A 26,829-nucleotide genomic window follows, 5' to 3' on the forward strand; every position below is an offset into this window, starting at 1 on the left:
TTTTCATCATACAGCAGGAGCTTTTGAAGTACCCCACTAGCCTTACACCAGATGAGGAGCTTTTTTTTTCTTTCTGAGAACTCTTAAAAAAACCTTTTTTTAAAAAAAAAAAAGCACAAGTCCACCTTTCATTAGTTCATATTCTTGAGGGGTACAGTATCACACAGGTTCTGTGTCTGTGGTCTCAGCAGGAAGATTGGGAATTCGACGTAAATCATGCCACTGTTTCCATGAACCCAAGTTACTTTTCCCCAGGTTACTCTGGTTTTGTTTGGTGTACCAGCAGGAGTCACTGTGTGGTTCTTTGCTTTGAATACAAGAGCACATCTCTTGCCCAAATAGAATTCAGTTTCATCCCAGGCATAAACACTCAACTTTAAGAAGAGCTGTGTGCCCCCTTTGGTTCTGGAAACCCCACTTAAAGCTGCAAAACTGGCCTTGGACCACAGCCTTCTTGTTCCCAGCAAGCCTCCACAGGCTCCAAGATGGTAGACAGTCCAGGAGCTCTCTTAGATCCCAGGTGGTAGGCATCTTGCTTGTAAGCAAGTGCCCCGCATTCCTGAGGTCCTGCAGGGAGTTTGGTTGTAAAGAAGAGGGATGGTTTTGTCCATCTATTCTACCAACACTTATTCAGCCCAACTGCTGGCCAGGCTAAGGGTCTACATGTTGAGGTACACCAGCAAGCAAAACATAGTCGTGTCTTTGCTGGAACTTTTATAGCTATGTCCTGCCCCTCCTAGCCCCTCACCCTGAAGTCAGATTCAGTGTAACCCCCACAGTGCTAGCATAAGCACAAGACACAGACACCTCACCCAGGGTGGGAGTAGGAGGGTAGCAAGGGTGTTTCTCCATGAAGCTCCTCCAGGGAAATTGACCTCAGCTAAACCTAAGGGATGGGCATTTAGTGAAGTGAATGCAAGGTGGCCAAGGAAAGATCCAGGCTGAGGGCACACCATATGTAAAGGCCCAGAAGCAAGAATAAGATTTACACACAATAGAAATACATAGCTCACAGTTCTAGAAGCTGGGAAGTCTAAGATCAAGTCACCAGCAGATTCAATATCTAGTAAAAGCCTGCTGTCTGCTTCAAAGATGGTGCTTTCTCACTGCATCCTCACATGGCAGAAAGGGTAAGGCAGCTTCTTTCAACCTCTTCCAAGGACATTTCCTTTCAGGAGGGCAGAGTTATGTTCATGACTTAATCACTTCCCCAAAAGCCCCACCTCTTAACACTATCACATTGGGTGTTAGGGAGGACACCGACATTCAGACCGCAGCAGGATTCAGTGTGACTTTCTGCCTGGATCGCGGAGTACAAGAAGAGGAACCAGAGCCTGGCGAGCCACACAAAGGAGCTTGGATTTTTATCCTATGGGCAGGGGGCCACTGAGGGGTTTTAAACAGGGGAGCAACCTGATCAGATTTTCCTTTTAGAAGAGTCACCTGGATGACCTTGTAGAGAGCAGATGAGGATGTCAAGGCAGGCAGCAAGCAGGCCACATGGAGGCTGTGGTTGCAGTCCACATGGCAGAGACACTGGGTACCTGAACCATCACGACAAGAATCAGAGGGATGCCAGTAACAAGAAGTGGGGCAAGTCGGATGGCCAGGTTTCTGGATGGAGGTACTGCCTCTCCCTGAGATGAGGAACACCAGGGAGGAGCAGAGTGAGGACCAGTGAGCGATGCAGTCTGGTACGTGGTGAATGAGGGGTACCTGTAAGGGCGTCCCTCAAACAGGGAGTTGGGCTGATTGGCATGGTCCTTGGAAGATGATGTGTGCTGTAGATAGAGACGTGAACATCATGGAACAGCATGGCACCACCCCAGAGGGTGGAGTAGGGGGCCAAGGAGGGAAGCTGAAGGGACCCCATTGACATTTAAGACACAAACCAAAGAAGAGGATGCTGAAGAGGTGCCCACAGAGACAGGAGAAAAGCCAGGAGAGTGTGGTGTCATGGAAGCTAAGGAGGCTTTTATCGGGAAGGATGAAAGGGAGGGAAGAAATGTTGGAGGTGGGCCTTACTAATGGCAGGGGAGGAGATATGCCCCTGGGGTTGGGGTGAGGGGCCAGGCCTAAGGCAGAAGGCAGAAGAGGAAGAAGACAGTGATGAAAGACAGGAAGGAAATAGCCAGGGATATGGGGGAGGGACAAGCCAACATCCGGGTTGATCCTGTGAGGTTCCCCTAGGTGCCAGGCAGTAGCTGCCCCTCCCTTCAGCACAGACATCCCAATCTCAGGGAGAAAGGGGAAAAAAAGGCCTTCAAGTGTTCCTCGCCCAGAAGCTGCTCCCTTCCAAAAGTACTCTGTTTATTAAGAAGTGCTGAGGACTCCCCTGTCCTCCCACAGGGCTCTACTTCAAGCTGTGGGCAAGCCCTCACCACTGCCTCCGTGCACCTGCCTTCCCCACTGAACTGTGCAGAGCCAGGACCAAGCCTTCTGCATCCCTATCTGATACCCACCTGTCCCAACGCTTGGCCCATCCTTGGCGCAGTCAAGGCCTGTTTATCCGAGTGTCCCTCAAGTGTCCCTCTGCTCTGGCCAGAGCCTGAAGAACCATCCCTGGCCTTGAGGAATTTTTAGTCTAAAGTGGGAGCTAAGCAGTCAGAGCACAGGCTCTTGACAATGAAAAGCACTTCCCTTTGAGGGAAGGAGGTGGGCAGGGCTGGAGGAGGCAAAGCTTTCCTGAATAAGAGAAAGGCAAAAATGGGCCTTGATCCCTTTGTAGTTCATCAGCATGGTGACTGGGTGCTCACGTACATGTGTGAAATGTGCCTCCCTTAAACTTTATTAAGCGTTGGCTCATCGGTGTGATGTGAAAAAAAAAAAAAAAGGAAACAACGACAAAATAGGCCTTGCTAGAAGGAGGGCATTTTGCAGAGCAGAGTTGGGCAAACGGAAGGCCGTGGGTGGAGGTGTACTTGGTAGAGTCAAAGCAAACTGGGCCCTTGGGTATAGGGCCAGGTATCTGATCTACTTTACGTAGACTCATCTAATCTTTGCAAGAACACCAGCAATCAGACACCATAATGTGATGAGGAAAGCAAGCCTAGAAAGGTCTGGTGACTTCACCAAGGCCACACAACTAGTAAGTGATGAGCGCTGGCTGTGAACCCAGGCAGTTGACTCCAGAGCCCTCCCAGGACGGGGTGCTCATCTGTTTTGGCTGGCTGGTGAGAAAAGGAGGAAATCAGATTGGAGGGGAGATCATGAATCTTAGATGGCCTAATTTAACTACCTCCACCCTCCAGCATTTCAAACGGGTTTTAGGATAGTGTTTCCCAAACTGGCATGCCCGGGAGCAAGAAGCCCAGGAAGACATTCACATTTCTCATAGAGTCAAACAATTGTGGGGAATGCTCCCTGTTCCCTTCATAGCGCTCACCAACATCTGAAGAGCTCTAAGAAGTAGGAGGCGAACGCATCTCCATCTCTTCCACCCAGGACTTCCCAGCATCTTGCCTACAGCACGCTGTCTGCAGCGTCCCGCAGCGCCGTTCATAACGCTCATGTGGGCTCACTGCCTAGAGGAGCAAAGAAAGCCCTTTGGCCTGAGACGGGGCTTCCATCGTCATCGGCATCAACCAGTCTGCCGGCCGCAGCGGCCTGGCTTCCCAGCTGCCGCCCTGGTCTGCCCCTCCTGCACTGCAGCCCCGTGCACCCCTCGCTGTGTGTGACCTCTGGAAAAGTCATTCCAACTCTTCAAGCTTCATGTTTCTCAATTGTAGAAAAGAAAAAAGGTATACGCACCCCAACCCCGGCAGGGTGTTAGGATAATTAAATGGTTGGAATATGGTTGGTTGTTTGGTTGGTTTTTTGTTTTTTTTTTTCCTTCTCTCGCGCTTAGAACAAAACCCAGGCTTCAGGTTGTCACGGTGGACGCCGGGGAACCCTGGGCACAGGCTCCTCCCGGAGTTGCTGCGGACCGCCCCCACGCAGCTCGCAGAGAGGACGGGCTCCCGGAATCACGCAGAGGCTAGGCTGGCCGGGGCTCGGGCTGCGGGGGACACCGGGGCTGCCCCGCCCCGCGTCTCCCGCAGCGGGATCGTGCCCGAGCGCCTCCCGGGTCAGGACTGGGCCGGGCGGCGTGGGAGGGGCAGCGCGGCGGGCGGTGCGCGGCGCTTCCGGGGAGCGGGGCCTGCTCGCCGCTCTTCCCCGCGGAGCCCGCATCGCGACGGGGCCCGCGCGCAGGTGAGCCCGGGAGGGGTCTCGGGGGACCGGGAGGCGCGGCGGGGCTCTGTGGGGCGGGCAGGGCGGCGCGCGGCCGGCGTAGGCCCGGGAGCCCCGGCCCCACTGGGAATCGCGGGGGTCCGCGCCGCCTCCAGCCCGGCCTTGCCCGGCCGGCCGCGCGTCCGCTTCCCTTCTCCTTCACCTTCTGGCACCCGCAACACGCAGGCGGCGGGAAAGGGCCCTTCGAGGAGGCTGTCGCCTTTTCTGTCGCCAAGAAGCTCGCGCGGGCGGCTCCCCTTGGGCTTGCCTCGCTGGAAGAGCCTGGCGGTCGGTGCTTGGTGGATACTGTTTCTGCTCACAGTCTTCTCTGCTCCGGGCACAACCTCTGCCTCTACGCTTTGGCTCGTCACTGTGGCAGTGATTCGGCAAGTGCCCAACTAGCTGGGGTTAGGGACCTATCGAGGCATTACACCACAGTCATTTAATAAGCAGCTACCACAGGCTGGGCTGCCACTGTGCCAACGACTAGGGTGACCGCGGTGGACCAGACGGAGCCAGTCCTCTGGTCCCCAGGGAGACAGGTCCGTTAGAATCACAGCACACCCTAGAAGTGCGACCGAAAGGGGGAGTGCGGGGAACTCCCGTTGAAACAAAAGCTAGGGGACACCAGGTCAGGAATGACCCAGAGGGAACCACGTCTAGTTATTTTTCAGTCTTAAAGGAGGTGATAAGTAAGCACATAAATCATAAGTGTACAGCTCAACCATTTTCCATAACATGAACATTTCCTGATTCAGAGCAATAAATAAAACATGACTACATCCCTGGCTTCCAACACCATAAAATAGGTTTGCCTGTTTTGGATTTTCCATCCACGGAATCATGCATCATATACTCTTATGTGTCTGACATCTTACACTCAATCTGTTTTGTGATATTCACTCATATTTTGTTAGCAGTAATTTATTCTTGTTGGTGTGTTAACATTCCACTATATGGCTAGACCACAATTTTGTTTATCCATTCTACTGGACACGGGTTGACAGACAGTTCCTACCATGGGGTCATTCTGTATCTTGCTGCTGCAGTCAGGCTCCTGTACCTATTTTGGTAAACAGCTGTTAAGCACGCTGGGTGCAGTGGCTCACGCCTGTAATCCCAGCACTTTGAGAGGCTGGGGTGGGCAGACCAGCCTGGCCAACATGGTGAAATCGCATCTCTACTAAAAATATAAAACTTAGCTGGACGTAGTGGTGGGCACCATTATTCTCAGCTACTTGAGAGGCTGAGGCGGGAGAATTGCTTGAACCTGGGAGCTGGATGTTGCAGTGAGCCGAGATTGCGCCATTGCACTCCAACTTGGGCAACAGAGTGAGACTATGTTAAAAAAAAAAAAAAAAATCTGTAAGCACTGCTGTTTGAGTATATTCCTAGGACTGAAATTGCTGATGTATGTTCATTTTTAGTCTATGGTGCCAAACAGTTCTCTGAAGTAGTTGTACAGTTTACATGCCCACCAGCAGTGTGCAAGTTCCCATTCCTGCATATTCTTCCCACTACTTGATAGCCTTTTTCACTGTAGCCATTTGGCGGAGTGCCCAGCAGTGATGCACTGAGGTTTTAGTTTGCATTTCTCTGATGACTAATGAACTGTTTTTATGTCTGTTGCTCATTTGAATATTCTTTTTGTGAGGTGCCTGCTCAATTCTTCTACTCATTTTTCTAATTGTCTTTTTCTTACTAGTTCCATTGAGTCCCTGAAATATTTGTGATATAAGACATTTATTGGATGTATATATTTAAACATTTTCTCCCTCGGGAGATTGCCTTTTCACTTTCCTATTTATATCTTTTGATGAACAGAAGTTCTTCATTTTAATGTTTTTTATTTTATCATTTTTCCCCTTGTATTATTTGAGTCTGGTTTTTTAAAAAAATCTTCCTTAGCAAGAAGACTCAGATAAAAGTAAAATTAAAGTCGGGCACAATGGCTCATGCCTGTAATCCCAGCACTTTGGGAGGCTGAGGTGGGCGGATCACTTGAGGCCAGCAGTTATTGATCAGCCTGGCCAACAAAGCAAGATCCTGTCTCTACCACCACCACCACCACCAACAACAAAATTAGGTGTGGTGACTCACGTCTGTAGTCGCAGCTACTCGAGGTTGAGATAGAAGGACTGCTTGAGCCCAGGAGGTCAAGGCTGCAGAGAGCTGGAATCACGCCACTGCACTCCAACCTGGTGACAGAGCAAGATGCTGTTTAAAAAAAAAAAAAAATGTCAGGTGCGGTGGCTTATGCCTGTATGTAATCCCAGCACTTTGGGAGATTGAGGCAGGCCAATCACCTGAGATCATGAGTTCCAGAGCAGCCTGGCCAACATGGTGAAACCCCGTCTCTACTAAAAATACAAAAATCAGCTGTGTGTGGTGGCAAGCACCTGTAGTCCCAGCTACTCAGGAGGCTGAGGCACGAGAATCACTTGAACCCGGGAGACAGAGGTTGCAATGAGCTGAGATTATGCCACTGCACTCCTGCCTAGGTAATGGAGTGAGAGTCTGTCTGAAAAAAAAGAAGAATGTCATGGGTCCTTCCCACAGTCCCAGGTGTGAACACAGCAGGCCACCCTAGCTCTGCACCATAGTCTACAAACCTTTTTGAGAACGCTGTATTGTGTCTATCAAGCTATAAATGAATTATATTCAGCACTTTAAGTGACATTGTCCTGCAAATCGTAATGTTTCCTACCCAAATGTTTTAGCAAGTGTTTGAGAACAAAACAGGCTTTGAAACCAAAATTCTTTTAAATATAAAGTCAAAGTCAGGTGAACTGTAGATGGTAATTTATTTAAAGATGTAAAAACTGTTTCAAACAATTTAAACCTTTAAACAGACCAGTTTTTAGCACTCAACTGAAATCCAGTATCTTCTCCATTCTTTGGCCTGATCTGACCAGAGATGGTGTAGTAGTTTCCTACTCCTGCTGCAACAAATTGCCACAAACTTAGTGACCTCAAACAACACACATGGATTATGCTACCATTCTCAGATGGATCAGCAAGGCCGCGTTTCTTCTGGAGGCTCCAGGGAAGAACCCATGGATGTCCTTTTTCCAGCGTCCGGAGGCCACCTGCACCCCACTGGCCCCTGCTTCCATTGGCACAGCTCCTTCATCTACCTCAGACCTTCCTGCCTCCCTGTTGAAAGGATCTTTTTGGTTACATTTGGGTCACCTGGGTAAGCCAGGAATACCTCCCCATCTCAAGGTCCTTAACTTAATCACAGCTACAAAATCTCCTTTTGTCATGGAAGTAACATATTCTCAGTTCCAGGAATTAGGATGTGGGCCTCTTTGGGGGCCACTTTTCTGCCTATCACAGATAATGATTCCTGCTTAACAGAAATCAAATAGGAACTCTAAGAGATACATATTCTAATCATATGCCTTCACAGGCTTCAATACATTTCCCTATATAATAGAAATTGGAGACCAGTTTGATATTGGATATTATATACACTTTGGACTTTTTTTTTTTTTTTTAGACTGAGTCTTGCCCTGCCTTCCAGGCTGGAGTGCAATGGCACGATCTAGGCTCACTGCAACCTCTATCTCCTGGATTCAAGCGATTCTCCTGCCTTAGCCTCCCAAGGAGCTGGGATTAGGTGTGCACCACCAAACCTAGCTAATTTTTGTATTTTTAGTACAGACAGGGTTTCACCATGTTGGCCAGGCAGGTCTCAAACTCCAGACCTTGTGATCCACCCGCCTCAGCCTCCCAAAGTGCTGGAATTATAGGTGTGAACCATTGTACCAGACCACTTTGGATTTTATACAGCAAAACTCCGTAATATTTGCTTTACATGAATTTCTGCACATAATATTGTAAAAGCATTCTAGAAAGCACTAAAGGTATTGTGCTACTGCTTTTCTGAAGCAATTCTTTACTAACTTTATTTTCTTGAAACCAGGTCTCACTGTGTCACCCAGGCTGGAGTGCAGTGGCATGATGTCCCAGGTTCAAAGGATTCTCCTGGCTTAGCCACCTGAGTAGCTAGGATTACAGGTGTGCAATACCATGCCCAGCTAATTTTTGTATTTTTAATAGAGATGGGGTTTTGATGTGTCAGCCAGGCTGGTCTTGAACTCCTAACCTCAAATGATCTGCCTGCTTCAGCCTCCCACAGTGCTGGGATTACAGGCGAGCACCACTACGTCTGGCTAATTTTCGTATTTTTGGTAGAAACAGGGTTTCGACATATTGGCCAGACTGCTCTGGAACTCCTGAGCTCAAATGATCTGCCAATCTCGGCCTCCCAAAGTCCTGAGATTACAGGCATGAGCCACAGCACCCAGCCTCTTTACTAATTTTCTTTCAAGTCTTTGTTCTTACAAAGTGGGTATTTTTGGTAAGATTCTACTTTATGAATTTTTTCAAAGCACAAAAAAAGTAACCACACAGCAAATCAGAGAATAGGCAGAGCTAGTGAGTACAGCTTCCAGTTGAAGACTTGGGTTCATTACCTTACCTGCTTGTCAACCACATCTCAAGATACGATGACAGTTGCCAACTCTTGGAACGATTAACACGTGTTTGAATGTGTGGCAGTTCCACAGCCCCAGCTATAAAAGAACTGAAAAGGAACAAGTAAGGCGCATGGCGTCTTGGATTCCAGGAAGTATGCAGTGTTTATGGTTACTGGAATTTGCCTGCCATCTTGCTCAATTAGCCTGTCAAAGGTGCTCTTGTTTTTCTCTTTAAACGTTTCCATAATATTTCTCATGAGGGCTTATATCACCCCACTTCTAGTGGCATATACTGCTGGACCACTGTTCTTAACCAAGCAATGGAAAAGCAAGCTCCCCAAATCAGCATGTGTTGCCAAAGGGGCAAGTCATTTCAGAAAATGAGAAACTAAAACTTTTAAATCTACATATATTAAGTACATTAACATATTAATTTTTAACCTTTAGAATATTTAAAAATCAAAATGTGCTCTAGTTTATAAGTGTACCAAGACCAAATAATGAATATTAAAATTACAACAAAATTGAAAAAATATTTAAATAATTCAAAACCAAGTGACATTATGTTTACCACTAGGGAGCAAAAAGCCTTTTTTTTTTTTTTTTTTTTTTGAGATGGAGTCTTGCTCTGTTGCCAAAGCTGGGGTACAACCTCCGCCTCCCGGGTTCAAGCGATTCTCCTGCCTCAGCCTCCTGAGTATCTGGGATTACAGGCGTGTACCACTATGCTTGGCAAATTTTTGTATTTTTCATAGAGACAGGGTTTCACCATGTTGGTCAGGCTGGTCTCGAACTCCTGACCTCGTGATCTGCCCACCTTGGTCTCCCAAACTGCTGGGATTACAGGTGTGAGCCACCGCGCCCAGCCCAAAAAGGCATCTTGAATGGCTGAAATGAAGATGTAGGGAGACAGCAAGGCCTGACCAGGAAGATGATTTCAAACAACACTGTAGAAAGCCCTGTTCTGGCTGCAGCCTCCCACTTAGGCTGTCTGAAATCCCAAGCACATAAGCAAAGAAAAGAAACTCATATACATACTCAGAGTCAACTAACTTCCCGTGTCTTTTTGGTGGCTTCACATTTAGTTGTGTTGCTTTTTCAAATGTCTTCTCTGGTTCTTGTGCCCATTCCAACTCTTTGTTCTGCCTCCTTGTTCTGCTATGGGTTAAGTTCTACTTTTTGAACTTTGATACTTGTTCACAAATCCTTAGCATCCCTGGTCTTCTACTCATTAGCGTGGCATACTGGTGTTTAGCATCAGTGAACAAAGCATTAACGTGCAGCATAGAATGACATTCTTTATATAAATTTTTTGAGACGGAGTTTTGTGCTTGTTGCCCAGGCTGGAGTGCAGTGGTGCAGTCTCAGCTTACTGCATCCTCCGCCTCCAGGTTCAAGAGATTCTCCTGCCTCAGCCTCCCAAGTACCTGGGATTATAGGCACCCGCCACCAGGCCCAGCTAATGTTTGTGTTTTTAGTAGAGACAGCATTATGCCATGTTGGCCAGACTGGGCTTGAATTCCTGATCTCAGGTGATCCACCGCCTCGGCCTCCCAAAGTGCTGGGATTACAGGCATGAGCCACTGTGCCCAGCCACATTCTTTCAATTTTGAAACCCTTTATTTCAGTGTGTCTAATAATACTTGTTTCCGTGAGTTCTCAGGTTTGTTTTGATCTCACAGGTCCACCAAAGAGTGAGAAAGCAGCCCTGTGCCAGTTGCTCTGCCAGCCTTTCCCGAGAGAAGTGTCACTAGAATATTACAGCCCCCACAGGCTCTGCTTCATAGAGACTTGAGGCTGAAAGCGTGTCCACCATCAGGGACAGCCTCTGTCACCATGGTGGGAAGAGATCATGGCAGGTTGCCTTTCTAAGGGATTCTTGGGCCTTCGTATGTCCATATAAATTTAGAAGCAGTCTGACCACCTCCCTACCAAAAAACCTAAAAAACAAAAATCTTCTAGACTTTGGAACAGCACTGAATGATCAGTTTGGGGAACATTAACGTTACAATATCAAGTCTTATAAACCATGAACATAATATATCCCTGCAATATCTAGATTATTTTATGCACATAGTAGTCCACATTTTCTGAGCATTTGTTACATGCCGGGCACCATTAGGACTTTACATAAATTATTTCATTCAATCTTCACAATAATGTTGAAAAAGAGGCTCTAGTATTTCCATTTCGTGGATGGAGAAATTGTAGCTTAGCAAGATGGCCAGAGGCCACGGTTAAGAAGAGGTGAGGATCAGGCACTCTGCCTGCAGAGTCTGCAGTCTTCACCACCTTGAGACACGACCTTCCTGAGCTGAGGGCTGCAGGAGCAATGGGTCTATGGATGGAGTTATTCGGCGGGACGCAGACTTGGAGGAGAAGTCTCCCAAGGTTTCCTATATGTTCTCTCTACTGTTAAGCTTCTATCTGTATACATAATTATTTGTCCAAATAGCAACTGTCCTCCTTCTGCCATTTTCAGGCCTTACACAGGAAGGCTTTCTAAAGAGCTGCCTGCCAGCTGCCCTTCCCCAGGTCCCAAATATCCTCCTGGCCAGGCGGAGCAGAGAACAGCCCCTCAGCTGGTCATGCTGAGCTCATACCCTGTAAGTCTGACCCCACTACATGGCTCTGGCTTTATCTAGAACCCAGCTCCAATCACAGTCGTGTCTGTCCCTCATCTCACGAGGAATGAAGGACCCATTTAGAGAGGAAGCCTCTATTCAGGCATTAGGAGAGAAGCAGAACTTCCCAGAGCTCATCCCTGGGGAATGAGAGCAGGGTAAGTGCAGCCTTTGTGATTCTTTCTCTCTGCCCTCTATAGGATGGCGGCTCCATGAGGTCAAGACTGGGTTTCCTCCCTCCTCCCCCTTTACCAATGCCTGGTCTCAGGGGGCTAGTTGTGAGCCCCACGCTATGGCATCATCGCCCTCCCTCCCAGCTCCTGGCTCGCGGCCTAAGAAGCCTCTAGGCAAGATGGCTGGTGAGTGGAACCGGACTTTTGACTGCTGTGTTCCTGAGTGGAGCGCTCAGTCTCCATCGGCGAGGTGGGAGGCCTGCTCGGTCCAAACTCAGAGAGATGCAGGAAGGCTGAGGGGATCTCCCGACTTGACTTCAGGGCCTGGACACTTTGTAGAGAGTGAGGAGGGGAGACCTGCGTCAGCTCAGCTAGATCTTTAGCCTTTTGGCTCAAAGGTTTTCCAGACCTGCTCAGCTAACTCTCCTAGCCTGGAAGCCATTGTGCTGAGTGCTTAACACTGTGTCTCTCGTCGTCTAAATCTTTGTCCCAGAACCATTTAGACCAAGAAGCCAAGCAGAGAGAGAAAATGAATCAATCCCCACCACAACCATCTGTCCTTATCAGCGGCTGGGGAAGCTGAGTTTTCATCTCCTTATGGAGTCCCTGCAATATACCCAACACTGCATTATCTCAGTTAACTTTCACCAACTAAGACAAACCCATTATACAGATGAGCAAATGAAGACATAGACTAATTTGCTGAAGGCCATACAGAAAGTGAGCCACAGATCCACAGTCAAAGCCATGTCCCTGACTCCGGAGTGTGGGTTCTGAATCGCGAAGCTCTCTGCTCCTCAGCAGCTCTGAGCAGTAGCCTCTTCCCCGTTTAGCAAGAATCTAGGATTTCTTGGGGCCAAACAGATGCCAATCCTTCGTACCCCTTCCTTCCCATACAGGTAGCCCTTCCTAATCTAAATTCACCTCCCCTCAGTGCTGGAAGTGGGCTTTGGGACTGATGATATCTTTGCTAGCGTAACATCGCTGTACCTGCAGACTCCCGGGTGGTTGACTAGTCAGCTCTGGTGGGAAGTTCTGCTTAAGGTGGGCTGGGAGTATCAGATTTCAAAGGGCCCGGGAGCAGTACAAAGCCAATTCTCTTAACCAGGCTGGTGGAACACTCCCACACAAGGGTTCCAAAGTTCTGACGTGCGTCCAAAACCTTTACCTTTAGAGGGCACTTTTAGGCAAGTCCCGAAGGATATACAAAAATCACAGAGCAACAGGTGTCTGAGAATAAGATGTTTCCCAGTGCAGGGAGGTGAGCTGCAGTCTGTCCATCCTCCCTGCGAGGTGGGGCTCCTCCCTGTGTGGGCAGTGAGAGGACACCTGGTAAGAAGACACAGGCCTGAGCAGTGTTTCTCCCCTACAGACTGGTTCAGGCAGACTCTGCTGAAGAAGCCCAAGAAGATGCCCGACTCCTCAGAAAGTGTGCCCAGCGATGCTTCACAGCCTACCTCACAGAACAGCCCCGTACCCCCAAGCCACAGCTCAGTCACATCTCCCAGCCTGCCACCCTCGCAAGAGAGTGACAGCAGTAGTATTCGCTGGAGCAAAGACTATGACGTCTGTGTGTGCCACAGTGAAGAAGACCTGGTGGCCGCCCAGGACCTGGTCTCCTACCTGGAAGGCAGCACTGCCAGCCTGCGCTGCTTCCTGCAGTTCCGGGATGCAACCCCAGGTGGCGCCATCGTGTCCGAACTGTGCCAGGCACTGAGCAGTAGTCACTGCCGCGTGCTGCTCATCACCCCAGGCTTCCTTCAGGACCCCTGGTGCAAGTACCAGATGCTGCAGGCCCTAACTGATGCCCCAGGGGCCGAGGGCCGAACCATCCCTCTGCTGTCGGGCCTCAGCAGAGCTGCCTACCCACCTGAGCTCCGATTCATGTACTATGTGGATGGCAGGGGCCCTGATGGTGGCTTTCACCAAGTCAAAGAAGCTGTCATGCGTTGTAAGCTACTACAGGAGGGAGAAGGGGAATGGGATTCGGCTACAGTCTCTGATCTACTTTGGCTTTTAGGAGACAGCCCTGTAGCCTAGTAGTTCAAAGTGCAGCCTCTGGAAAAGGCTGTCTGGGTTTGTATCTTGGGTCCTGCACTTATTAACCCATAAAAGGTAACCTGGGCAAGTTACTTACCCCCCTGTGCCTTGGTTTCCTCACTGACCACCAGGTTTCCATTGCTATGAAATGAGAACAGTATATAAATTAAGGGTTCAGAACATAGCCTAGCATATGTATTCATAACAGGAAGAGCCTAGCACATATGAGGTCCTCAATAAGTATTGGCTAGTAGTAGTAATAGTAACAACATTAGGTTTCTCTGAGATCAGGTTTGAGATGTCCACCAAGAGCTGGGAAGGTGCCAGGAGGGGCACTGGTTTAGTAAGGCAAAATGATGCAGAATAATAGGAAAGAAGTGCATTTAAGTGTTTCCGGGGGGGGGGGGGGGCGGGTATGCTATTGCAGTAGATTTGGAAGTCTGGTAATAGATAAAAAGTTGTAAGAGGCAGGACCTATTGGGAAAAACAGAGATGCTGGGTTTGGGAAGGGTGACAACCCTCTGATTGGTCTCTTTCAGATCTGCAGACACTCAGTTGACACTTTTATATCACGGGGCCCCGGAAATTGGAGTAAGCTGGAAACAGAAAACCCAAACAGGGCCTCGGATTCCCATAGATGTGACAAGATGTACAGGGAGCGAGTCTGCAGCACTACGCCCGTGACCCTGGGATCAGAGCACCCATCAGGCTTCCACTACTGTGGGCTCCTTAAGAAGACCAGGGAGAGGTTGGGGACTCCCCCAGGAAGGCCGTGAAGCTGGGGGCTCCCCCTAGGAAAGCCATGAGGAAGCTGGGGACTCCCCAAGAAGGCCATGAGGAAGCCAGAAATTGAAGATGGTAGGAGGTGGTGCTGATCAATGATGGCCAGCAGGGCTGGCCTCCTGCCTAACTGGACAGGAAGGCTGGCACACTCTTGATATCCAGTGCCCTGGAACTGGGCACTGGCGTACACTGATATCGCTCCAAAAGAGGTGACTCACCTGACTGATCAGCAGGAAGCCTAGATTTTAGGCCTCACCGTGGATGATCTTCCCAGTTGCCTGGGGAAACCCTGGCATGGGTGTCAGGAGAAAGCAACAGGAATCTAGTCCTTCATACTCACACTACTCTTCCTCTTCCCAGAGACATCGATTCACTTCAGAAACCTGTGGGAAAGATGCAGTGAGCACTGCACTGTACTTTTTATTTATTGCCTAAGTGCCTTTAAAGACACAAATCTAGAAGCCATTTTGAATATGGGGATGGCGGGCTGGAGGGAACAAGTGAAGAGATGGGAAGCCAGGGCTCAACACCTTCACCTGAGATCACAAGCCCATGGATGCTGTGACATCTGGGAGCTTCATCAGGGGTCTGGCTAAAGCCGATACTTCAGTCACCATCTTCACCTTTGGACTGGGAGGAATCAACATTTTTCTTCTGACAGATGACTGTGTTCCTTATAGGATGGGCAAGGTTTCATTCATCCGTTCTCCGTAAGTTTGTTGTTGAACTGAAATGAATTTCATTATTTCCCTCACTGTGTACTTTTGTGCCCCCTCTCTCACTTCTCCCTATCATGACCCCTCTTTTGCTGAAAAAAGTTATTTTTTTCATCTCTAGCTCTAGAAAAATTATTTTTTAAATTATATTATTCACAAAAGGACTAACAAATAATATGTCCACTCACGTGCCTACCACCCAGTTTAAGCAGCAAAACCTTATTATTCCTATAGTGGTCCCTTTGTGCCCTGAATAGCAGTCCCCTCTTCCCCCACCATACATAACCAGTATTTTGAATCTTGAACTTCCTGCTTTTAGCTTTTCTCTTTGCATTTACTACATACATATGCATCCCCACCAGCGTATCGTTTAGTTTTACATGGTTTTGTATTTTATGTAAACAGCATTACAATGTTTGTATTCTGCAGATTCCTCTCCTTATTCACCAAATGTGAGATTTATCCATGCGAATGCATGACACACCAGTGATTAGTAATCCACTTCCATCCCACGATGTAAATATGCCACCATTTAGTCACACATTCTTCTTCAAATGCCTATTTGTTGTTCCTAGGTTTTTGCTATTAAAAGCAATGAGCCTCTGAACTTTTTTGGACATTTCCACGTGCAAGATTTCCAGGATTTAGCCTAGAAAATCCTGCTGGGACCAGGTGTGGTGGCTCATGCCTATAATCCCAGCACTTTGGGAGGCCGAGATGGGTGGATCACTGGAGGTCAGGAGTTCGAGACTGGCCTGGTCAACATGGTGAAACCCTCTACTAAAAATATAAAAATCAGCCAGGCCTGGTGGTGCACGCCTGTAATCCCAGCTACTTGGGAGGCTGAGGCAGGAGAATTACTTGAACCTGGGAGGCAGAGGTTGCAGTGAGCTAAAATGTTGAACCTCTACACTCCAGCCTGGGTGATAGAGCAAGACTCCAACTAAAAAACAAACAAAAAATCCTGCTGTGTAATAAATATACTTTTGGGTAGTAAAGAATATACATACTGTTTTTCTAGAAGATGCCAAAGTTTCTTCCAAATTGGCTGTACCAATTTATGTTCCTACCATTTGTGTTTAAGAGCTCCCACTTTTCATGTTCTTGCTAACACTTAGAATTATCAGATTTTTAAATGTTTGCTAATCTGGTGGGTGAAAACTGGTAACCTATTGTTATTTTTTCCCCTTTACATCATTTTTATGAAAAAAATACATATATATCAAGCATATACTGACAGGTAAGTTTGATGAATCCCTATGTGCCCGTCAGGTAGCTTCAGCAATGACCAACTCTCACCTAATATTTTATCAACAATACTCTACCCATGTTCCTCATTCCCCCAGATCATTTGAAGCAAATCTCAGAAATTATTTTATTCCTAAATATTTAAGTATGCTTCTCCAAATTGTAGTTTTTTTATTGTTGTTGTTGTTGTTTCGTTGTTTTTTTGAGACAAATTTTTGCTCTTCTTGCCCCGGGTGGAGTACAAGGATGCAATCTTGGCTCACTGCAACCTCTGCCTCCTGGGTTCAAGTGATTCTCCTACCTCAGCCTCCTAAGTAGCTGGGATTATAGGCACCCACCACCATGCTCGGCTAATTTTTTGTATTTTTAGTAGAGATGGGGTTTCACCATGTTGGTCAGGCTGGCCTTGAACTTGTGACCTTGGGTGATCCACCCGCCTCGGCCTCCCAAAGTGCTGGGATTACAGACGTAAGCCACCTTGCCTGGCCAATTATTAAGTTTTTAAAAAGTATGACAATAGGCCAGGCATGGTGGTTCACACCTGAAATCCCAGCACTTGGGGAGGCCAAGACAGGAGGAACACTTGAGACCAGGAGTTCAAGACCAATGTAGTAAAAGTCCATCTCTACGAAATTATTTATTTTTATTTTTATTTTTTCTGAGATGGAGTCTCGCTCTGTCACCCAGGCTGGAGTGCAGTGGTGCCATCTTGGCTTAATGCAACCTCCACCTGCTGGGTTCCAGCAATTCTCCTGCTTCAGCCTCCTGAGTAGCTGGAATTACAGGTGCCCGCCACCATGCCCAGGTAGTTTTTGTTTTGTTTTGTTTTGTTTCTGTATTTTTAGTAGAGATGGGGTTTTGCCATGTTGGCGAGGCTGGTCTTGAACTCCTGACCTCAAGTGATCCATCACCTTGGCCTCCCAAAGTGCTGGGATTACAGGCATGAGCCACCGCACCCAGCCCAAAAAATTTTTTAAAAAATAAGCCAGGTGTCACGGCATATGCCTGTAATCCAGGCTACTTGGAAGGCTGAGGTAGGAATGCTGCTTGAGCCCAGAAGGCCAAGGCTGCAGTGAGTGTTGTGATTGCACCACTGTACTCTCCACCCTGGATGACACAGCAAGACTGTCTTCGGAATAAAAAAAGGCATGACACAGGAGGCTGAGGCAGAATTGCTTGAACACAGGAGGCAGAGATTGCAGTGAGCCGAGATTGCGCCACTGGTGCAAGCCTGGTGCAGCCTGGTGCCTGGTGACAGAGCAAGACTGTCTAAAAAAAAAAAAGCATGACAATTTTATCTATTGTAGAAGTTTGTGTTTTTTTCCACTTAAAAATTTTTTTTTTTTTGAGACAGAATCTTGCTCTGTTAGTTGCCCAGGCTGGAGTGCAGTGGCAGGATCTTAGCTCACTGCAACCTCTGCCTCCCAGGTTCAAGCGATTCTCCTGCCTCAGCCTCCCAAGTAGCTGGGATTACAGCTGTGTGCCACCACACCCAGCTAATTATTGCATTTTTAGTAGAGACGGGGTTTTACCATACTGGCCAGGCTGGTTTTGAACTCAGGTGATCCACCTGCCTCAGCCTCCCAAAGTGCTGGAATTACAGGTATGAACCACCATCCTCAGCCTAAAATAGTATTTTACCTGTTACTTTGTAGTCTGTGTTTTTCGTGTTTTACTCAGGAATTCCCCCCCCTACATCTGTATTTTCTTCTACATTTCTTTTCATATTTAGGTCTTTAATCCACCTAGATTTCTTGTTTGAGAATAACCATCATTTACGAGTCCATCCTTACCCCACCGATTATGATGTCACTGCTGTCACATATTGTCATATATGGGGGGCTGTTACTGGGTTCTCCAGTCTCCTATCCTTATCTGTTTGTATATTCCCGTGCTGGTGCCACACTGGCTTGCTTACTGTTTCTTGACCATTTGTAAGACAATTCTTCCTGCTCTCTTATCCATGAAAATCATTTTGACTTTTCTTCTTTTACTCTTCCATATAAATTTCTTTTTTTTTTTTTTGAGGTAGTTTTGCTCGTTGCCGAGGCTGGAGTGCAATAGCGCCATCTCAGCTCACTGCAACCTCTGCCTCCTGGGTTCAAGTGATTCTCCTGCCTCAGTCTCTCAAGTAGGGGGGATTACAGGAATCCACCACCACGCCCAGCTAATTTTTTGTATTTTTAGTAGAGACAGGGTTTTACTATGTTGGTCAGGCTGGTCTCGAACTGCCGGCCTCAGGTGATCCACCCACTTCGGCCTCCCAATGTGCTAGGATTACAGGTGTGAGCCACCTCGCCAGGCATATAAATTGTTTATTCAACCATCAGGTTCCAGGAAAAAGCCCGTTAGTATTTTTATTGGACTTATATAGAATTTATAGATTTTGAAAGAACAGATATTTTTTTGAGTCTTCCTATTCATAAAAATAGTATGTCTCCATTTACTTATGTCTTTGAGCATATTTCAATAAAGCGTTCTATATTTTCCACATTGGTCAGTCTCCTCTTTATTAGAATTATTCCCTAGCATTTTGTATTTTCTGTTGGTGTTGTAAAGGCTAGTTTTACATTCTTATCTATTACTGATATGAAGAATTATAATTTATTCCACATATTGATCTAGTATTAAGCAGCATGCTGAATTATTATTATTTTATTTATTTATTTATTTATTTAGAGACGGAGTTTCGCTCTTGTTACCCAGACTGGAGCGCAATGGCATGATCTTGGCTCATCGCAACCTCCGCTTCCTGGGTTCAGGCAATTCTCCTGCCTCAGCCTCCTGAGTAGCTGGGATTACAGGCACGCACCACCAAGCCCAGCTAACTTTTTGTATTTTTAGTAGAGATGGGGTTTCACCATGTTGACCAGGATGGTCTCGATCTCTTGACCTCGTGATTCACCCGCCTCAGCCTCCCAAAGTGCTGGGATTACAGGCTTGAGCCACCGCGCCCAGCCCCTGAATTATTATTATTTTTGAGACAGAGTCTTGCTGTGTTGTCAAGGCTGGAGTGCAATGGTGTGATACTGGCTTACGGCAACCTCTGCCTCCTGGGTTCAAGCGATTCTCCTGCCTCAGCTTCCCAAGTAGCTGGGATTACAGGCACCTGCCACAATGTTCGGCAAATTTTTGTATTTTTAGTAGAGACGGGGTTTCACTATGCTGGCCAGGCTAGTCTCAAACTCCCAACCTCATGGTCTACCCGCCTTGGCCTCCCAAAGTGCTGGGATTACAGGCCGGAACCTCCACGCCCGGCCCTGAGTTACTTTTTTTTTTTTTTTTTTTTTTTGCTGCTCCAGTCAACGAAAGGGACACTTTTATTGAGGCTCCAGAGGCCTGGGCAGGAGGCTGCCCTTCAAGGAAGGAAGGGCCTCATTTGACCTTCTTCTTGGGCGCAGGTTGTTGGTGTGGCCACACTTCTTGCGGCAGTTGACAGCACAGGGTGCAGGCGAGCATAGCACCTGCGGCAGATCATCTTGTCGCAGTTGTATTTCTGGGCGAGCTGGTGGAGGGAAGGCTCAATAATGCCACCTCGCCGGCGCGGTGGCTCAAGCCTGTAATCCCAGCACTTTGGGAGGCCGAGGCGGGTGGATCACAAGGTCAAGAGATCGAGACCATCCTGGTCAACATGGTGAAACCCCGTCTCTACTAAAAATACAAAAAAGTAGCTGGGCATGGTGGCGTGTGCCTGTAATCCCAGCTACTCAGGAGGCTGAGGCAGGAGAATTGCCTGAACCCAGGAGGCGGAGGTTGCGGTGAGCTGAGATCGCACCATTGCACTCCAGCCTGGGTAACAAGAGCGAAACTCTGTCTCAAAAAAAAAATAATGAAAAAATAATGCCACCTCGCAGGCGCAGCACCAGGTGCAGGGTGGACTCCTTCTGGATGTTGTAGTCTGAGCGTGCGGCCATCCTCCAGCTGTTTGCCGGCAAATATCAGACACTGCTCGTCAAGTGGGATACCTTCCTTGTCTTGAATTTTGGCTTTGACATTCTCAGTGGTGTCACTGGGCTCGACCTCAAGGGTGATGGTCTTGCCCGTGAGGGTCTTCACAAAGATCTGCATCTCTGTGTCTGCTGCACGACCACCGCCACCAACCAAATCGGCCGCCTTGCTCTGAATTACTTAATTCTATAAGACTATAAACTTTGCAGGGTCTTGCTCTGCCGCCCAGGCTGGAGTGCAGTGGTGTGATCATGGCTCACCACTGCCTCAACCTCCTGGGCCCAAATGATGATTCTTCTACCTTAACCCCGAGTAGCTGGGACCACAGGCATGTGCCACCACTCCTAATTTTTTTGTACTGTTTATAGAGATGGGGTTTTGCCATGTTGCCCAGGCTGGTCTAATTTTTTTATATTTTTTGTTGAGATGGGGTTTTACCATGTTGCCCACACTAGTCTAATTTTTTTGTACTTTTTGTCGATATGGGGTTTTGGCATGTTGCCCAGGCTGGTCTTGAACTCCTGGGCTCATGCTATCCAGCCACCTGGGCTTCCCAAAGTCCTGGGATTATAGGCGTGAGCCACCACACCTGGCCTGTTGGATTTTCTATAGTCATACAATTTGCAAAACAAAACAAAAACTTTAATTCCTTCTGTGCTTCCTCAGGTCTCCAATAAAACAGTGACAAGAGCAGCCACCCTTGTCTCATTCTTTCCTTAAAAGGTACTGCTTCACACATTTCTCCATTAAACGTGTGTTACAGGTTTTCTGATACATAATTTCTTCTTTTTAAGGGACAGGGTCTCATTCTCTTGCCCACGCTGGAGTGCAATTGTGCAATCATAGCTCACTGTAATTCCTGGGCTCCAGCAATCCTCCTACCTCAGCCTTCCAAGTAGCTAGGACAACAGGTACATGCACTATGGCTGGCTTTTTTGTTGCTGTTGTAGAGACCAGGTTTTGCTATGCTGACCAGGCTATCTCAAACTCCTGGCCTCAAGTGGTCCTCCCCACCTGGCCAAATTGCTGGGATTACAGGCATGAGTTACCATGCTCTGGCTTGGTACATAATTTTAACAGGTTAGAAGTTTCCTGCTTTTTCAGTTGGCCAAGAGTTAACTTATCTTGAATGGTTTTAAATTTAATCAAAATAGTTGACATCTATTTGAGAGAGAGCATTTTTTTCCCCTTTTTAAAATGGTTGATGTAGTGAATAACATTAGATTTTCTGGCGTTAAGCCAGCTTAATGTTCCTTGTAAACTCCACTTGACCATGATGTATGACTTTAAAAAAAAACACAGGATTCCAGCTTGCTACCATTTTCTTTAGGAATTTCACATCTTCGTTCATACACAGGATTGGTCCTTAATTGTCTTATCTTGTATTATCCCTTTCTGGTCATATTACCAGAGTTATACCAGTTTCACAAAATAGTTGAGGAGTGGTTTTTTTGGTTGTTGTTTTTTTTTGTTTTTTGTTTTTTCCTGAGACAGAGTCTTGATCTGTTGACCAGGCTGAAGTGCAGTGGTGTGATCTTGGCTCACTGCAGCCTCCCAAGTCCAAGCAATTCTCCTGCCTCAGCCTCCTGAGTAGCTGGGATTATAGGTTCATAGCACCAAGCCTGGCTAATTTTTTTTTGTATTTTTAGTTGAGACGGGGTTTTACCATGTTGACCAGGCTGGTCTTGAACTCCTGACATTAAGTGATCCACCTGCCTCAGCCTCCCAAAGTGCTGGGCGACAGAGCGAGACTCCATCTCAGAAAAAAATAAAAATTTGTGGCCCCTTTAGTGAGCTAGTGGACCTTCAGGGATCCTTGCTCTATGGAAAGTTCTGTATCCTAATTCCATTTTACATAAGCTCAGGTCTTGTCTCTTGAATCGTGTCCTAGATGTCTAGAGATCAGCAATGGCACTTAAAATAGCTTCCACCTTAAAAATCCCTTTACCACTCTATGGATTCAAACTCCCACATCATTTTTGGTTCCTGAAAATTTTACTTTTTTGATAGCTCAGCAATGTAAGTAAATGAATGTTGTAAATTTTGCATCCAGAATGTTCAGGTGTTTTGTAGCTGACTTGTTTTCAGTTTAGTCTGTCATAATCCCTGAAATAGAAGTGGGAAGCATCCAGTCCTTCTTTAGACTAATAAAGAAAAGATTTGGGAGAATTTTTTTTTTTTTTTTTTTTGAGACAAGAGTCTCGCTGTGGCGCGATCTTGGCTCACTGCAACCTCCGCCTCCCAGGTTCAAGCCATTCTCCTCCCGGGCAGCTGGAATTACAGGTGCCTGCTACCATACTCAGCTAATTTTTGTATTTTTAATAGCGATGGGATTTTACCATGATAGCCAGGCTGGTATCAAACTCTTGAACCCAAGTTATCCACTCGCCTAGGCTTCCCAAAGTGCTGGGATTACAGGCGTGAGCCACTGCACCTTGCTTGGGAGAAGTTTTAAGATTTCTAAAAAACTAAATAATTTGAATAGGGCTTTATAATATTGCGTACCCTAATATAGCATTGTCTAGTTAGTAGAACTTCTTTTGATAATGAAATGTTCTACATCTGTGCGCCAGGCATGGAATTAGGATACAGAACTTTCCATAGAGCTAGGATCCCTGAACGTCCACTAGCTCAATAAAGGGGCCACAAATTTTTATTTTTTTCTGAGATGGAGTCACGCTCTGTCGCCCAGCATTTTGGGAGGCTGAGGCAGGTGGATCACTTAATGTCAGGAGTTCAAAGCCACTCGTCACAAGCAGCTATCAAACACTTGCAAAGTGGCTAGTGTAACTGAGGAACTGAATTTTAAATGTAATTAGTTTTAACTGTGCTGCCATAAAGATTCCTTAAACACTGAGGTCTAGTATTTAATAGACACTCTAGCAGCTGAGGCTTCCTATGAGCTCATCTTTTCCTTGAACCAGGCATTTTTTTTTTTTTTTTTTTTGAGATGGAGTGTCGTTCTTGTTGCCAAGGCTGGAGTGCAGTGGTGCGATCTCGGCTAACCGCAACCTCTGCCTCCCAGGTTCAAGCGATTCTCCTGCCTCAGCCTCCCAAGTAGCTGGAATTACAGGCATGTGCCACCATGCCCGACTAATTTTTTGTATTTTCAGTAGACATGGGGTTTTTCCATATTGCTCAGGCTGGTCTGGAACTCCCAACCTCAGGTGATCCGCCTGCCTTGACCTCCCAAAGTGCTGGGATTACAGGTGTGAGCCACCATGCCTGGCGCATTCCTTTTTTTTTTTTTTTTTTTTAAAGACAAGGCCTTGCTCTGTTGCCCAGGCTGGAGTGGAACGGTATGATTATAGCTCACTGCAGCCTCAAACTCCTGAGCTCAAGTGATCCTCCCACCTCAGCCTCCTGAATAGCTGGGACTACAAGTGTGAGCCGCCAGGTGGGACTTGAGCCAGGCTTTTTGAAGATAATTCTGGTTTTATATTTTAATAAAAATTATACCCATACTGATGAATTTTTGCCAATAATAAATACATTTCTCTACAATTTCATTTCAAATGCTTCTTGTTTGTTCATTATATTTTAGCTACACAGGTCATTCTTATTTTTTTTGAGACTGAGTCTTGCTCCCTGTCACCCAGGGTGAAGTGCAGCAGCGCAATCCTGGCTTACTGCAACCTGTACCTCCTGAGTTCAAGTGATTCTCCTGCCTCAGACTCCCAGGTAGCTGGGATAATGGGTGTACACCACCACACCCAACTAATTTTTATGTTTTTAGTAGAGATGGGGTTTCACCATGTTGGTCAGGCTGGTCTTGAACTCCTGACCTCGTGATCCACCCACCTCAGCCTCCCAAAGTGCCGGGATTACAGGTGTGAGCCATTGCACCCAGCCCATTCTTATTTTTTTTTAAATGTCAAGCATATAACTGCTCTAGAGTCTCTGACATCTAATATTTACTCTGCCTGGGCTCTTCATATGGCCGGTTCCTTCTTATCATTCAAGTCTCAGCTTAAATGTCAGTCACCTTTTGCGAGGTGCAAGATCATCTTATCTAAAGGGCTTGACCAGGCAGGGTGGCTCACACCGGTAATCCCACCACTTTGGGAGGTGGGCAGGTCACTTAAGGTCAGGAGTTTGAGAACAGTCTGGCCTCAAACATGGCAAAACTCTGTCTCTAATAAAAATGCAAAAATTAGCCAGGCATGCTAGTGCATGCCTGTAATTCCTGCTACTCCGGAGGCTGAAGCAGGACAGTCGCTTGAACCAGGGAGGCAAAGGTTGCAGTGAGTCAAGATCGCACCACTGTACTCCAGCCTGGGTGATAGAGTGAGACTCTGTCTCAAAGAAAAACAAAAGGGAGGGCTCCTACCTCAGGCTCTACACACTGTCCAGTTTTGTTCTGTTAACAGCATTTAATCATTATCTTGCTTATGTCACATACCCCATTTGAATATACATTTTGTGAAAGGAGAGGCTTCCTCTGTCTTGCTCAGAACTGATAGTGGCCGGCACACGGAAAACGGAGACCTGGAGAAGTTAAGTGACTTGTCCAAAGTTGCACAGCTAGTCAGTGTTGGGGACCGACTTCATGGCTCTCAATTCTGGGCTCTTTTTGCGAAAACTAGCTACTCCACTGAAATTTCCTTCCTAATGGCAAAAAAAGTCCAAAAAAAAAAGCCAGGAAATTTTCATAAAATCAGGGTCTTGGAGTCAAGCAGGTTTTGTCATTGCCATTTGTCCTCCAGGATATTTTTTTTTTACTAGTCTTGAATACAGTTTACAACCTCTTTTTGTATATTCTCAGACGGTGAGGAATGGATCCAGGAAACCTGTGGACAGATGACAAATTTTTTTGTTGTTGTTGAAGATAATTATTCCAGATCCTAAGTCTCCCCTAATAATTTAGCTTTCTGCATCACACACACAAGTCTTTTATCCAACTCGGAATCTATATTTCTGGTAGAAAAAATCCCAAAATCAGACTAACACATGGTACACTTTGTTACTGAACAAAAACTGACCGTAAATTGCATCTTGTTGCTAATGCTGAAAATGGCAAAAACTGTCCCACATCCATTAGATCTGTCGAAAACCTAAACTCAAATCACTGGTAAAAACGTTTCACTGACTAAAACGATGTAAGTACCAACTCTTAACAAAATTTAGATCTGTCAACACCAGGGAAAAAAGGGCTAACTACAAACAATGGCTACCAAGCAAACTCTCAACAGCGGAAGTTACCAGTAATAATGTTACATAGCAAAAAAAAAAAAAAAGAGAAAGGAAACCCGGGGAGACGAATCATACCGCAAATCTTATCCCCAGGGAAGATGGGCAGAAATACAGGCAGACTAGATAGGAGGGGAATGCCTCCAGCCCAGAAATAAGTGGGTGATGGAAATGGTTCTTCTGGCCCTGTTCGTTTTCCTTTCTTTTCAGCAGAAAAGTGCTGAGTCCACAAAGAAAAAAACCGGTCAGGATGAAAATTTCTGTAAAGCAATGAAAACGGGGGAAAAATGGAAATGGCTTAAATACTCGGTATTAACAAAGAGACCAAATTATAAAGTGGGCTCACGGATTTGCGTCAGAAACGTTACTTCCCCGACAACTGGTCAACGTCGGTGTAAGTATGATTAAAATGTCAGTATTAGGGCCGGGGGCGGTGGCTCACGCCTGTCATCCCAGCACTTTGGGAGACCGAGGCGGGCGGATCACGAGGTCAAGAGATCGAGACCATGTCAACATGGTGAAACCCCGTCTCTACTAAAAATACAAAAAATTAGCTGGGCATGGTGGCGCACACCTGTAGTCTCAGCTACTCAGGAGGCTGAAGCAGGAGAATTGCCTGAACCCAGGAGGCGGAGGTTGCGGTGAGCCGAGATCGCGCCATTGCACTCCAGCCTGGGTAACAAGAGCGAAACTCCGTCTCAAAAAAAAAAAAAAAAAAAGTCAGTATTAAAACAAGGTCTCCAACACTCCCGTGGCCCAAGGGGGTCTTCGGCTACCGCTCCCGAGCGTGGGCCTGGGGGTCCCTATTCCCTGCGCTCGCATCTCTAGCCCGCCGCTTTCGGGACTCTCAGCCTTCTTTTCCCTTCCCTCACGGCCGGCCGGCACCGCAACCAGGCCAAAAGCAATAACTGAGTTGAAAGGAGCGCCCTGAGACAGGTCAGACGGCTCCGCCATACGCGGCCCGCAGCCACAGCAGACCCCCTAGCCGGGTACGCTGGGAGTTGGCGTCTCAGCCCAGCCAGGCAGCCAGGCTCGGGCGAAGGGCGGGGCCAGCCCGAGGCGCGCAGGCGCACACCGCCTCCCAGGCAGCATGGCGGACGCAGAGCCTCAACCCAGCAAGAGAAAGCGCGAGCTGGACTTGGAGGAGGCGCAGGCCGCCAGCACAGAGGAAAAGAAGGCTGACGTTGGAAATGGTACCTGTGCTCCTGTCCGCTTACCGTTCTCCGGCTTCAGACTGCAGAAAGTGCTGAGGGAGTCCGCGCGGGACAAAATCATTTTCCTACACGGAAAGGTACCAGGAGGCATTCCTGGGGTGGGACGCGGGAACCAGTGAACCAATCACCACTTCGGAGGCGGATTTTTTTTTTTTTTTTTTTTTTTTTTTTTCCCGGATCTCGACCGGAAAATACCAATC

General features: G+C 47.1%; 2 protein-coding genes, 1 long non-coding RNA gene and 1 other non-coding gene across 9 annotated transcripts in view; 3 read left to right on the top strand and 1 right to left on the bottom strand.

Moving 5' to 3' along the window:
* Positions 1 to 2,716: 2,716 nt before the first annotated feature.
* Positions 2,717 to 2,816, top strand: LOC120364849 (small nucleolar RNA U13). Its single transcript, XR_005579985.1, has one exon. It is a non-coding gene; the product is annotated as a small nucleolar RNA U13 (small nucleolar RNA).
* A 1,366-nt stretch (positions 2,817 to 4,182) lies between these two features.
* On the bottom strand, positions 4,183 to 26,768 carry LOC141584841 (uncharacterized). Of its 4 annotated transcripts, none has more exons than XR_012518053.1 (3): positions 26,633 to 26,768; positions 8,696 to 25,015; positions 4,183 to 6,426 (listed from the first exon to the last, which is right to left on the bottom strand). It is a non-coding gene; the product is annotated as an uncharacterized LOC141584841 (long non-coding RNA). The 4 variants fall into 4 exon arrangements; XR_012518052.1 differs by having other exon boundaries at positions 4,183 to 5,547; positions 6,310 to 25,015; XR_012518054.1 differs by lacking the exon at positions 4,183 to 6,426 and having other exon boundaries at positions 11,670 to 12,796; positions 13,628 to 25,015.
* Positions 11,599 to 18,766, top strand: TIRAP (TIR domain containing adaptor protein). 3 transcript variants are annotated; one of them, XM_074400839.1, is made up of 3 exons: positions 11,599 to 11,676; positions 12,863 to 13,566; positions 14,070 to 18,766. In XM_074400839.1, exons 1-2 carry the CDS (start codon positions 11,610 to 11,612, stop codon positions 13,528 to 13,530), a joined length of 735 nt encoding a protein of 244 aa, XP_074256940.1. In that variant the 5' UTR covers positions 11,599 to 11,609; the 3' UTR covers positions 13,531 to 13,566; positions 14,070 to 18,766. The 3 variants fall into 3 exon arrangements, with proteins under 3 accessions (XP_074256940.1, XP_039326468.1, XP_074256939.1); XM_039470534.2 differs by having other exon boundaries at positions 12,863 to 13,441; XM_074400838.1 differs by having other exon boundaries at positions 12,863 to 18,766.
* DCPS (decapping enzyme, scavenger) overlaps positions 26,464 to 26,829 on the top strand; it is a 50,389-nt gene continuing 50,023 nt past the window's right edge. Inside the window, exon 1 of the mRNA XM_039470531.2 lies at positions 26,464 to 26,706. Coding sequence (XP_039326465.1) covers positions 26,506 to 26,706 — 201 coding nt within the window. The 5' untranslated portion in view covers positions 26,464 to 26,505. The remainder of the gene's footprint in view (positions 26,707 to 26,829) is intronic.

The sequence above is a fragment of the Saimiri boliviensis genome, chromosome 6 (assembly GCF_048565385.1).
Source record: "Saimiri boliviensis isolate mSaiBol1 chromosome 6, mSaiBol1.pri, whole genome shotgun sequence".
Taxonomy (NCBI): Eukaryota; Metazoa; Chordata; class Mammalia; order Primates; family Cebidae; genus Saimiri; species Saimiri boliviensis.

Bases quoted from the DNA above. Each gene is read 5' to 3' on its own strand.
- TIRAP (XM_074400838.1), top strand. From the start codon at position 11,610: ATGGCATCATCGCCCTCCCTCCCAGCTCCTGGCTCGCGGCCTAAGAAG. The intron at 11,677-12,862 runs GTGAGTGGAACC...TCTCCCCTACAG, and splicing joins GCCTCTAGGCAAGATGGCTG to ACTGGTTCAGGCAGACTCTG.